Below are 13,159 nucleotides of genomic sequence, written 5' to 3'. Positions count from 1 at the left end.
TCTTTGTGTTCATAATGCCAAAATATCAAGTCGGCGCATTCGTCTTTCTCTTGATTGTTACTACAGGCCTCTTGAATATTCACTTTTCCTTTTTTCTTTCATTTGTTATTTTTGTATTTGTATATAATGCGACTTTTTTTGCTTTTTTATCATTGATAGGAATTTCTCTTGTTAAGACCCTATGAATCGATTGAACCCCAGATTCATACTAGAACCACGATGATTCAATAAAACCCTAAAGTTAAGCACAAAGATTCCTTGAGTAAGAACCATTGGATCATCACTTATTAAATCAATAGGATAGGTATTATTTTATTATTATAACTAATAATACAAAAAAATTTGTCTGTTGGTTAAACAAAAAAGGCATCGAAAGTAGTTTGAACGAAAAAAGATTTCGATTTATACCTTCTTATTCTTTCTTTGAAAAGCAAATTTTTCTGAATCCGATCTCGAGGTGTGAATATTAAATATGAATCATAGTTCAAATATTGTTTGATCTATTTTAGCTATTCCGTGTTTCAGATACCAAAAAAAATATCCAACGAGGTATAACCATCTCTATCAGGATAAGATAACAAACTCATTTTCTGTATTATCAATAGGATCCATTCTAACAAGTCACACACTCATATTCCGGAAATACAGAAAGAAATTCCGCGATCGAACTACCAAAAGGGGATAAAAATCGGAGTCTTAAAAACGCACTTTGTATTGTTTGTATTGAAAGGCTAGAACTTTCCGGTTCTTTTGTCTTTCATTTTTTTGTTTTTGTGGATTTAATTCATTGAAATTCCATCCAGTAAAACGGAAGAATTATAAATTTCCAAAAATAATAGAAAGGAATACTGCAAATAAAGCCATCGCAACTCCCATCAAAGGAGTAGTTCCCCACCCAGGAGCTACTTTACCATATTCCGAATTCAAGGGTTTCAAAAGAACCCTACGGTAGTAGGTTTTGGACGAGATCTAGAACTACTCTCAACGGTTTGTGTAGCCATAAATTTGATTATATTCATTGAGATCTGTTGACTTTGTATACCGTTCCGTTGTAAATAAATGATTTTATCATAGATCCATTGTGGTCTTAAAATTATATAATAATGGAAACAACAACCCTAGTCGCCATCTTTATATCTGGTTTACTTGTAAGTTTTACCGGGTATGCCTTATATACTGCTTTTGGGCAACCCTCTCAACAACTAAGAGATCCTTTCGAGGAACACGGAGATTAGTCGAAGTAATGAGCCTTCCAATATTGGAAGGCTCATTACTTCAATTGAAATGATGAAAAATCATTTCATTTTTTAATTGAAATTTTAGGAGGTTCCCGAAAAAAAATAGAGAAAAAAATTATCCCTAGAGTAGAGACTAATAGAAATGTATAAACCAATGCTTCCATAGATTCGATTGTGGTTTACAATTATAGCTTCCATACCTATTTACTTGAGATTATTTTCCCAATAATGATAACAAAACGGTGGTAATTCAAATCAAGATTGCTCTAGTATCCTCTGTCAAATAAAAAAAAAATAGAAGCAAAAAAGCAATGTTGTATTAAACTCCTTGTCTTCTTGTAGTTGGGTCTCCAATTTTTTGGAATGCGCCAAATTCTACTTGAACATCCAAATCGGGGTCAATCCCAGCAAAAACATCTCTGAATAAGGTTCTAGACCCGTGCCAAATGTGTCCAAAGAAAAAGAGTAGGGCAAAGGAAGCATGGCCAAAAGTAAACCAACCTCTTGGACTACTGCGAAAAACACCATCTGATTTCAAAGTAGCACGGTCTAATTCGAAAATTTCACCCAATTGAGCACGCCTAACATATTTTTTCACAGTAGCAGGATCGCTATAACTGACTCCGTTTAGTTCGCCGCCGTAAAACTCAACAGTTACACCTACTTGTTCAACGCTATACTTAGATTCTGCTCTTCTAAAAGGAACATCAGCTCTAACAATTCCGTCCCCGTCTATTAAAACGACCGGAAAGGTTTCAAAAAAAGTAGGCATACGTCGTACAAAGAGTTCGCGTCCGTCTTTATCTCGAAAAACGGGGTGTCCTAACCATCCAACGGCTATTCCATCGCCGTTGTCCATTGATCCCGCTCTAAATAATCCTCCTTTCGCTGGATTATTGCCAATGTAATCATAAAAAGCCAATTTCTCGGGAATTTTCGACCAAGCTTCTGATAAACTTTGATTTTCGGCTAGCCCAACACTTATCCGTCGGTATATTTCTTGCTGAAAGTATCCCTGATCACATTGATAACGAGTGGGTCCAAATAATTCGATCGGGGTAGTTGCTGAACCATACCACATAGTTCCTGCAACAACAAAAGCCGCAAAAAAGACAGCAGCGATACTACTAGAAAGAACGGTTTTAATATTGCCCATACGTAATCCTTTGTATAGGCGTTGAGGCGGACGGACGCTAAGATGGAATAGGCCGGCTAATATCCCTAATGTGCTTGCTGCAATATGATGAGAGGCTATTCCTCCTGGAACAAAAGGGTCAAAACCTTCCACGCCCATGCGGGACTTACAGGTTGTACTTTTCCAGTTAGTCCATAAGGATCCGATACCCATATTCCGGGCCCGTACAAGCCTGTTACATGAAATGCACCAAAACCAAAACAAGCGACCCCGGAAAGAAATAAATGAATTCCAAAAATCTTAGGCAAATCCAAAGAAGGTTTTCTTGTACGTTCATCAGAAAATATTTCTAGATCCCAATACACCCAATGCCAAATTAATCTAGTAGTCTTACATTGCAATTTTGTTTAATTTTGTGAAAAAAAATCTATATCAACATTTTATAGTTATAATATACTCATTTTTTTACATGCAGAGTTAGGAATTTTAAGTTTATTCATATACAGCTTCGCGTAATTATAAGTTTAATTTTCACATTGTAAAATACCTCATAGGTTGAACAATGTGAATCCATTATCACGAGAGCTTGTTATATACATTTGGGTGTACCGTACACCCATAAATATTTTGTTTTTATTTTGACAATGGTTTATTATTTAATCATCAAATGAAGAGCAAAAACTAACCTTGAGTTAGTTAGGTGTACGGTACACTAGAGTATATATAACAAATTCTATAATATCCCAATGTAAAATTAAAAACGGCAACCCTACAATAAATACACATTGGAGATCTTATAGACTTCTAATGAAAACAATAATACATGTCAACACAAAATAAATCAAAATTCCTAAACAATGTGTATATGTTTACACGCAAAACTTGATTGTGTTCCACATCATAAAATTTCAAGCTACATACACGTACAATCACATAATCGCACAAGCATTAGGATTCTCATCACTAAAAGCAGTTGTATACTTGACCTCAGTAGGGCTCTCAAGCGCCATAACAACAACTTCGGGGTCTCTAAGCTCAGGGTTCCGCACATAACCAGGTGGGGCCTTTTTGTCATAAACTCCAGGTGCATATGGGTGGACTAAGTGTTCAACAGCATCGTATGGTACGTATGGCCAAAACTCTGCTGTTTTCCCAGTTCGATGCTTGACCCGATTCAAGACCTTATTTGGATCAACATAGCCCATAACTGTAAGTTTATGTAACTTGGGATCCACATCCACTTGGGTAACTCCTTTCATGCCTTCTACACTCTTCTTCACTTTTCTCTCACATCCTTCACAATCCATCCTTACCTTTATCTCCACAGTCTATAATATATAGTATAACCATAATCATTAAAGTCAATATAAAAAATCCAATGATTATTTATACTTAGATCATGAAAATGTATTTTTTACACATGTATCTAAATTAGATATAGGATCTTAAGATAAAAGATTAAATAAATTAAAAATCATAATGAATAACAACTTGCGAGATAAATAAAATGATGATTTACCGCGTAATTTTTACCTAATCTAACCATAAATTTGCTACTTGATTTGCGAAATGCAAAAACATGGTCCATCACTCTCTAAACTCTAATGTACCCAATACGCTAAGAACACCCCTCTTTAAACTTTCTAAGTTTTCCTATAGCAACTGTTTCGGCAAAAAATGAGCTAACCGGGCCTTGGAGGGGTGTCTGAGAACCTCGAATTGGGGCCTTGAATGGACCTGCAAAATGAACCCCGAGCCCCGGGGGTTGAACCCGGGGCGGAGCCTCCGACGCCCAAGTTAGTTGCCAAACAATGCATATTTGGAGAGGAGTTTAGGGGAGAGAGTGGAGGAGTATGGTCATCTTAGATGATAAGAGTGACCTCCTTTTACCTTATGCCCTTTGAGGGGTATTTATATGAGTACATAAGTGGGTTTATGAGCCCTAAAATTACATATGTGGGCCGTTGAAGGCCATATTGATGTATTTGACTTATTTGGGGCCTTTTATACCTTTTTTTATGCCCTTTGGGCTTATATGGGTAGAGTTACCCAAGACTAAAATGGGTATGACCATTTTAGTACCCAAACAACAACACTGTTATTAAATGTATCAATGACATCTATTGTAAGAGTAGGTGGAATTATATTTCATAAAGAATAATTACATGCTATATACATTACAAGCCTAAGGCACTAATCACGTAAGCTATACAATAAGAAAATCAATCACAAAGTCAAAGGCAATAAATACTTTACAAATATAAAAGATAGTATACTCTCAATCAAGGAAATGGAGTGATATTAGCTAGCCCGTGATTTGCAGTATTAGTTTTAGCTCCCAGGTATAGAAAGTTGACGAACCTTCTAGTTCAGCTCAATAATACTGTATTACTATAATTGACTTTGAGACTTTACGCCTTTCTTGTAATTTTGGTCATTCCTATCCAAATCCATATAGTGGTTATCCGTACAAACTCTTAAATATACGTGCTTCATACTAATTTATTGTGTACCACTTATAATATAATAGAGATATTATGGTCGTTTTATTAATTTAAAAAAAAAGGTCACTATGTTAAAATAATGGTTATTATGTTAAAATAAAAGTGAATGTGTTTTATAAAGGTCATAAGAGATAAAGTTTTACTAATGAAAATTTTAAAATACTGGTCAATATGAATAATATAAGTCATTAGATTAAAATTAGGATCATAACATCATACTTTAGGTTTGCAACAATATTAAAAATCACACAAATTTTATTAAAGATTATTATGTTAAAATTAAGGTTACTATATTTAATATTAGGGTCACTATGTTCAATACAAAACCAGTTACGCATATGTAGAACTTTAAGTCCATAATAATATTATTGTGAACCAGATTCATACAAGTTTTTCCGGGTTATACGTGCCGAAATTTATCACTGGTTCATATAGGCGGATGTACTATGCTTTTGGTATACCCGTTTCACAAAAAAAAAAAAAAAAAAAAAAAGTAAAATCCTTTAAACTTCCACTTGAAACCATAAAAATGCTTAGACAACAATTGTCGAGTCCCTGGCCAGAGCCACATGCTCAATTCTATCTTAAATACTAGTAGTATTACTTTCTCTGTTCTTTAACATTGCAACATAAAAATAAGACATGTATTTTAAGAAAAATAGAGAAAATGAAGATAGGGGATGAGAAAGAAAACATGTAAAAATAGGAAAATATTGTAATATTTGTGAAACTTTTTAAAATGAAACTTTTTGTACGATCTTTTTCTGTGTGGCTGGCCACAACGTGTGGTCGAATTTACTTATTTAGAAGCTACTTAATCGATCAAAGGTTACTTATTCTGGAGTTACTCAGTCAATTAGCACACTTTCGTCGGGGTTACATATTTAGGGGTTATTACTTAGTCGATGATTACTTATTATGGGGTTACTCGGTTGGTTAGCGTATTTTCTATATAAGAGTAACCTCTGATCGACCAAGTAACCCCTGAATAAGTAATCAAATAATCAATAACCGAGTAACCTTTAATCGATTAAGTAACCTCAAATAGGTAACATTGAATAATAATTAAAATAACCCCGACTACACGGGTGTGGCTGGACACATATAAAAAATTGTGATTGTCATAATATTTGTGAAACGAAAAAAGTATATTACTCCCTCCGTCCCAAAAAGAACGACCCATTTGGGTTGATTACACGGGTATTAAGGAAGTTAAGTAAAAAGAAGTAAAAGTATATTGGAAAGATAAATTTACATGGAGTTTGTAAAAAAATAGAGAGAGAAAGTAATAAAATAACACGGAAAATGAAATTTTTATATGGAGAAGCTAAGTTTGCACAAATATTGTTGCAAATTGGTGGTGTTTTAATGCAAATGAGTCATTTTTTTTGGGATAAAGTTTTGACCAAATGGGCTGTTTTTTCTTTATTAAGAAATTGCAAAATTTGAACCCAACGCGGAGATTCTTGTCAGTTGGCGGGTGTCGGTTGGCGGAACGAAATTACCAGAACCTCCATCTCCTCCTTCCTTTCCCTTACGCTCAAGTCTTCTTCTTTCTCTCTCCTCCCTCAACTCTTCTTCCATCATCTTCCTGCACTTTTTCATCCTTCTTTCTTCTTCCTCACTCCAATTCCCAAAACTCAATCGAATTCTCTCTCCTCAATTTCCCTCAATCACCCACCCAAAACCCTTTATCAATTCCCAATCCTTTCAACAAATTCAACAATCATGTATCAAAACATAGGTGACACCACCACCAATTCATTCTACCCCCATCAATTTCATCAACCCCCTTTTCAAAACCCTAACCCTAATCCCAATCCAATTGTTGATCCTTACGCTAATCAATGGCCTCAATCTTCCGCTTCTGCTCCTCCTCTTTCTTCTTCGTATGCCCCACCTTCCGATTACCCTAACTTCCCTCCTCCTTATGCTCCGCCAAGTTCCGATTATGTTCTAAATTCTGCCCCAACTGCTCCTCCTTCTTACCCTCCAAACCCTGATCCCCAATTTCCTCCCCTTCTTCGAATTTCCCCCATGATCATAATCAACCTCCGTATTACCCTTATGATCATAATCAAGCTGCCCCCATTTCGAATTTGAATCCGAATTCATCGTTTTCGGCTCCTCAGTACTCGTCCCCGCCGAGTTATGACGATGGTGGTGTGAAATTTGATCGTTGGGGTGGGGTTGGGGAGCAGGAGCAGGGGGGTTATAGCTCGCAGGGGTATGATGATGACGGGGTTTATAGATATGAGGGTGGGAAGGTGGAGCCTTACGGAGCACGAGGAACGGCTGGGTTTTCGGGGTCGGCTTCGCAGGTTATGTTTGATGATTATGGACGGCCTATTAATGTTTCAAATGGTAATGACAGTGGGAATAGAAGTAGGAGTGATCAGGGTGGAATGAAGGCGGCGCCAAAGGTGGTGAAGGCGGTTCCGAAGGTGGATGTTGAGGAGGATGTTAAGGGTGGAGTGCAAAAATTTCGAGTCAAGGTATTGGCCGAGGGTTATGGGCAGAATGATTTGGATGTTTTATGCCAGGTATAGTTTTAGCTTAATTGTTTTCTTCATTGCTGTTTTGGATGGTTTTTGTTCTATGTATTTGCATATATACTTTGGGTATACATGTTTTAGTATATTTTCAATGTGAATGATTTGTGTTCTTGTGAAATGAAGCATGATGATATGGTAATAATTCAGCTACTTCGTTTATGATTGGAATTAGAAACATATAGGTTTCATCCTTGTGATTTAGTTTTGGCGCAATTGAGTGATGAATATTGTTGAAAGCTTGACACTTTGGGGCCCAAAACACCCCATCGTCTAGTTTGTATGCATAGTGATCTTTGGTGGTAGCCATATTCTTTTGGATGTATAATCTTAGCTTTTGTGACAACTTGATTTACATGGTAAAACAGATTGGTTTGGATGGGATTCGAATGCTTGATCCTGCTACAGGTCGGACACTGAGAATTTATCCTTTTGAAACATTGACTAGATGGGAGGTATGATGGTTGCATTAATGTAAATTGAAGAAGGTTTTATTTTGATTTGCTTTACAATATGTTATTCAAACCTTCTGGTTCCTCTACTCTGTAGGTCTTGGATTCCTACATATTTGCATTTTGGGCCAAAATGCCTGTTGACATTGAACCAAAACGCATAAGGATTAAGTCGAGCAGCTATACCACTAATACAATTTTGGATACAGTTACAGCAGCTAGTGTGCAGGTTAGTGACATTTATGTTGTATCATATTATGATGCTCTCATAGATTTATGTAGTTCACCTGTGTTCTTGGAACTTTTGATTACGTATGATATTATTTATTAGACTATTACTGTTCTGGTTATTGTGAAGCCTCTTGCATGTTTCTACATATAGCGTTGATGCCTTTTTCCAATGGTCTATTTCCTAGCATTGTATTTTCTTCCTTCCAAGACCTTCCTGTACAGGTTTAATTTAATGTACTGGCGTACAGATTTATTATTTGGCCTGCACAGATGTTATATGGCATGTAGTTTTGTTTGTCTTTGCATTGCATCAAGTGATTTATATGGGCTATGATGTGGGGAATTATAAGATATAGTAGATGGTAATCATGATTTCTTGTTAGTTATGAAACTCTTTCAGGTGTGTACTTCCATTATTGCACAGTTTTGGTAGCCTGTTATTATGGAAAATGGTAGTATAGAATACTGAAATTGTGACGTCTTTCATATAATTTAATCTCATATTAAATGAATCTTTAATTTTTCCCAAAATGATACTTCTTTTTCTCTTTCTTCCTTTAAAATAGAGATGGGGTGAACTGTTATCGAATTAAGAATGGTTGCCTGTCAAAACCAAAAAAAAAAAAAAAAAAAAAAAGAAAGAAAGACTGGTTGCTGGCAAGTGGCAATGATATATGACCTTAAAACAGTTATACACTTTGGATATTGATTGGATTGTATGCCTTCTTGCTTTTCCTTTTGCCTGACAGCATCCATCCCTCACTCTGGCAACTTTCTACTGTAGAGGGGCTTCTGTTGTAGATATATGCAATGTTGCCTATTTTGAGGGGTGATTGATCATGTGAGTCTTGAATGACATATGTTAGCTTATTAACTCTTAAATAGACCTGAATTGTGAACCATTAATATTAGAGACACTATGGTTGTTTTATTAATAAAAAAAAGTTTATTATGTTAAAATAAAGGTTATTATGTTAAGATAAAAGTCATGTGTTATTATAAAGGTCATAAGAGGGGTTTATTTATTTATTTATTTTTTATATATACTGGTCAATAATCTCAATATAAATAATAAAGGTCACTATGTTCAACATATTGTCGTACTTCATATTCACTATAATATTAAAGGTCACACAAATTTTAATAAAGTTTACTAATCTTACTATCTAAAAATTAGGGTTACTATGTTAAAATTAGGGTCACTATATTCAAAATACTGAAAATTATGCGTGTATGGATCTCAAGTCCAAGTTTTTTCGATGTTAGCTAAATTAAGACATCATGCGTGTCCATACATTTGAATTTTATTCAACTTGGGTCTTGTGGTAATTATTGTGATGAATGTTGAATATTTTTAAAGTGACTTTTAGATGTGTATATCTCAACACTACAGTTGTCATTTCTCCAAGGAGTTAATCAGTTTTCAGTACTTATCTGTGAATATGTATGATATTTTATTTCCTAAATGGTGTGTCCCTTTATCAGTTTCCAATTTTGAGATGATGTCGTCATGTTTAACTTTTTAGATTAACCTTATCAACTATTCAGATCTGTAGACATACTCAACACCTTTTCCCCAATTCAAGTATATAGATTCGGGCCTGTATTTTACCTCTTAATTTGATGATTTTTCTAATTTTTTTTTTAAAGCTGTGTGTCACATAGTTATACAGTAGGATTGTCTTAGTTGCTCATTATTTTCTACTTATTTATGCAAACTTGTTGACACAGCTCAAGGAGATTGGTGAAAGAAAAGATTCCAGCTCATCCAAGGTCTCTGAACAGCTTGCTGAGAGGAAGAAAGGTTTTGACTGGATGAACTTGATCAAACCTGCCAATGAGGAGAAAGATTACTGGGTTAGTCATTTCTTTTTTTCCTGTAGAACTGAGTAGCGTAATGATGATATTTTTTAAGTTTTTTCTTGGTCTGTTTACAACAGTACGATTACAAAAATTTTAGATATCCATCATGCATCCCTTGAAATGCAATTTACCTTTTATTTTTCCCCTGCTTGTAAAGTAGGTTTTGCAACCAAAAGAAAGGAAAAAAAAAAGAAGGGGTGGGTTCTTGCAATTATATCAGATTAATTAGAACTTTGAATCTTTGATAGGTGTTTCACTCTTATTTGTTTAGTTAGAATCTTAACCAATTTACTTTACTGAACCATTGAAGAACAAGGAGAGTAGTTTGATTTATATAATCCTGCTGCATAATTTACTTCCTCCTCCCCTCCCCACCCCTACCTCTACCCCTACGGCCCTTCCTCTACTCCCTCTCTCTTTTGACATAATTATTTTCTGCCTTTGACACTTACCTATGAGGCCTGATTCTCTTTGTCAGCGGTCATTGTTTTAAACAACTTTTTTCAGGCTCATAGTTTATCCTTGAATTGGAATGGGAATAAGGGTGTAATAGGATAGAAAATTTGCTCTTAGTGTTCAATTTTCTCACTTTTATGTGCATGAAACTTGAGCTTACCATCCATATGCTAATCAGGAAAGCCTGTATTAGTGTTAAGTCCTAGATTTGTATTTTTAAAATGTAGTCAACCTTGTACATAATAGGTACCTGATGAAGCAGTCAACAAATGTACTTCCTGCGGCACAAACTTTAACGCCTTTGTTCGAAAGGTTTGTGTTTTCAGCATTTATGATTACGATTCAATTCAAGCGTCGACATTTTCATGATTTTAACTTGTGTTTTCATGTTTTTTTTCTTTTCGTTCTATACCTACCATAGCATCACTGCAGAAATTGTGGTGAGATTTTCTGTGACAAATGTACTCAAGGAAGAACTCCTCTTACAACAGATGACCAGGCTCCACCAGTTCGAGTTTGTGATCGTTGCATGGTATAGTCAAGTGCTCATTTTCTTTAAATGCTAGCTTTGCTGCGTAATTAAGACTTTTAATTCAGTAGTCAGTAGTGTTTGAAGTGTAGTCACCATGTTATTTATATACTCGCTGTTTCTGATAGATATCTAAGCTACCCATGTGTAACAAGTTTAGTAGTACCTTTTAAAATCCATTTTCCACTTTATTTGAAATGTGATGTATTTTGATGTTTATCATTTTTTTAAGAACTGAATCTTCTCTGTTATCTGACTGAAGTGTATTTTTATTTTCTGTATATAGACTCATGTACTTGTTACCTGATGTTTGATTTGTTACAGGCAGAAGTCACCCAAAGGCTTACCAATTCCAGGGAGGCTGCTGATAGAAGTGGCTCATTGCTAAGTCACGAGGATTTGGCTAAAAAACTTAAGGTGACTTCTATCATTCTATGTCTATATCTTACTTTTTGTGCTGTGTTTTGATAATATCACAAATTTGTGTTTGAGGCAAATATTTATGCTGTTCTCTTCAATGAATCGCTGTGACACTATCTAGCTTCTTAAAATGTTGCCCATTCTATACTTTCTGAGTACCACTTGAGTCATTTTTAGTTTTTTTTTTTTTTTTTTTTTTTTTTTTTGCTAGCTGGATTACTTTGAAGTTTCAACATAATCAACAACTAAACTGATGAGAAAATCTAGCTAGTTGTATGGTTTTTTAGTTTATTTTCTCATGTAATGGTGCCCATCTTTATCTTTGTTGGCCACTTATCTGGTGACAATAATGTTGTAACTTATAATGGACCCAAATATGGAATATACTAATTAGGGGTCTGACCCTGGGCCTATTGTGGCTGTGTCTGAATACATAAACATATACTTAGTTGTCCTAGCAGTGAAGCATAGACTCTGCAACGTGTCTGCATTGAGTGATATCTTGCTTTTGTAATTTATTACTTCATACAGTATAAAGCAGCACCTGTCTTGGCTACTAACTCTTTGATCAATAGCTTCCATAGTTATGCACCTTTTCGATAGTTCATGCTTCTCGTACCGGATGTTTATTCTATTCTAGTTCTTGTATCTCAAATTCCCAAATGTAGTAAGACTGATAGATATGATCATATGAATGGAATACTGACAGTTGCTCACGTTATTGATTTGATCAGGAGGAGATGAGCAGAAATTCGAAGTCATCAGCAGGTATTCATAGTTTCCAACTTTCCATTTTTAAATTATTTTTTAGAAGGGAGTTTTTCACTAGGAAATCTGAAGATGGTTAGATATTCCTAAATTATAACAACACTTAGATGCCTCAGCTTATACCTGGTTCATTCATTATTTTAAAATATTACTCCAAGTATTGTATATGACTAATTTGGTACATGAACAGGTTTAATGTCTGAAGGGTCTCAGTCACGGATGAGAGATGTTGCCTGTCCTACATGCACAGTCCACCTGCAGGTTTGTAATTACATTTTCTTTCAGGGCTACTGCATGTGATAATTAATCTAAGTTTACCTTCCATTAGCTTCTATTTTGGGGATCTCTGGTCGCACAAAATATTTACAAAATTAGATAACAAGGAACTGATTGGATTTGGATGCAGGTTGAAGTTCCAGCATCAGGTTCAGAGACGATAGAATGCAGTGTATGTCAACATCCCTTCCTGGTAAACACCCACTGATATACGAAAGCCATTTAGACCCCCTGTAAAAACTAATATACATGCTACGTATATTGTTTTGCAACAATATCACGAAATACACGATTGTATTGATTGAAATGAGTTTCTTGTAATAAATGTTTGGTATGGGTTGCTTGTTTTTGTCCATATACAGTATTTCTTTGTTTGAAGCTTATAGTGTTGTACCATGCAAATTTAGTGTTATTTTGTTTTTTCTTACCAATGTAATTATGTAAATATATGATAAAGTATTCTCATATGCTTTAATTATGTACATACATTTTCATAATTTTATGAGGTTGCATTTTATGTACAAAGACAATGTTACGTGATTGCATTTTGTGTACATACATTTTCATAATTTTATATGGTTGGATTACTTGGATATACTCCTTATCGATTACTAGTTCCCAGCCAAACTGCAAATGATTAATCTTTTCCTGAGTATTTCAGTTTGAGTTGCTTTTATTTATTTTTTTTTTTTTTTTTTTGAGGAAATATTTGCTATGTTTTTTATAATAGTGTAC

The 13,159-nt window shown here is 34.9% G+C and overlaps 1 protein-coding gene and 1 pseudogene across 2 annotated transcripts; one reads left to right on the top strand and one right to left on the bottom strand.

The window, feature by feature from the left end:
- Positions 1-3,302: 3,302 nt before the first annotated feature.
- LOC110724370 (heavy metal-associated isoprenylated plant protein 26-like) lies at positions 3,303-9,834 on the bottom strand. Of its 2 annotated transcripts, XM_021903789.1 has the most exons (3): positions 8,505-9,834; positions 6,789-6,804; positions 3,303-3,701 (listed from the first exon to the last, which is right to left on the bottom strand). In XM_021903789.1, the coding sequence occupies exons 1-3, from the start codon at positions 8,612-8,614 to the stop codon at positions 3,303-3,305; spliced, it is 525 nt and encodes a 174-aa protein (XP_021759481.1). In that variant the 5' UTR covers positions 8,615-9,834. The 2 variants fall into 2 exon arrangements, with proteins under 2 accessions (XP_021759481.1, XP_021759485.1); XM_021903793.1 differs by lacking the exons at positions 6,789-6,804; positions 8,505-9,834 and adding an exon at positions 8,146-8,154.
- On the top strand, positions 6,329-12,946 carry LOC110724359 (annotated as a pseudogene).
- Positions 12,947-13,159: the final 213 nt, after the last annotated feature.

This window comes from Chenopodium quinoa, unplaced genomic scaffold (genome assembly GCF_001683475.1).
Source record: "Chenopodium quinoa cultivar QQ74 unplaced genomic scaffold, ASM168347v1, whole genome shotgun sequence".
NCBI lineage: Eukaryota > Viridiplantae > Streptophyta > Magnoliopsida > Caryophyllales > Amaranthaceae > Chenopodium > Chenopodium quinoa.
Note: the sequence above shows the minus strand (reverse complement) of the source record. Positions and strands in the feature narration are given on the sequence as shown.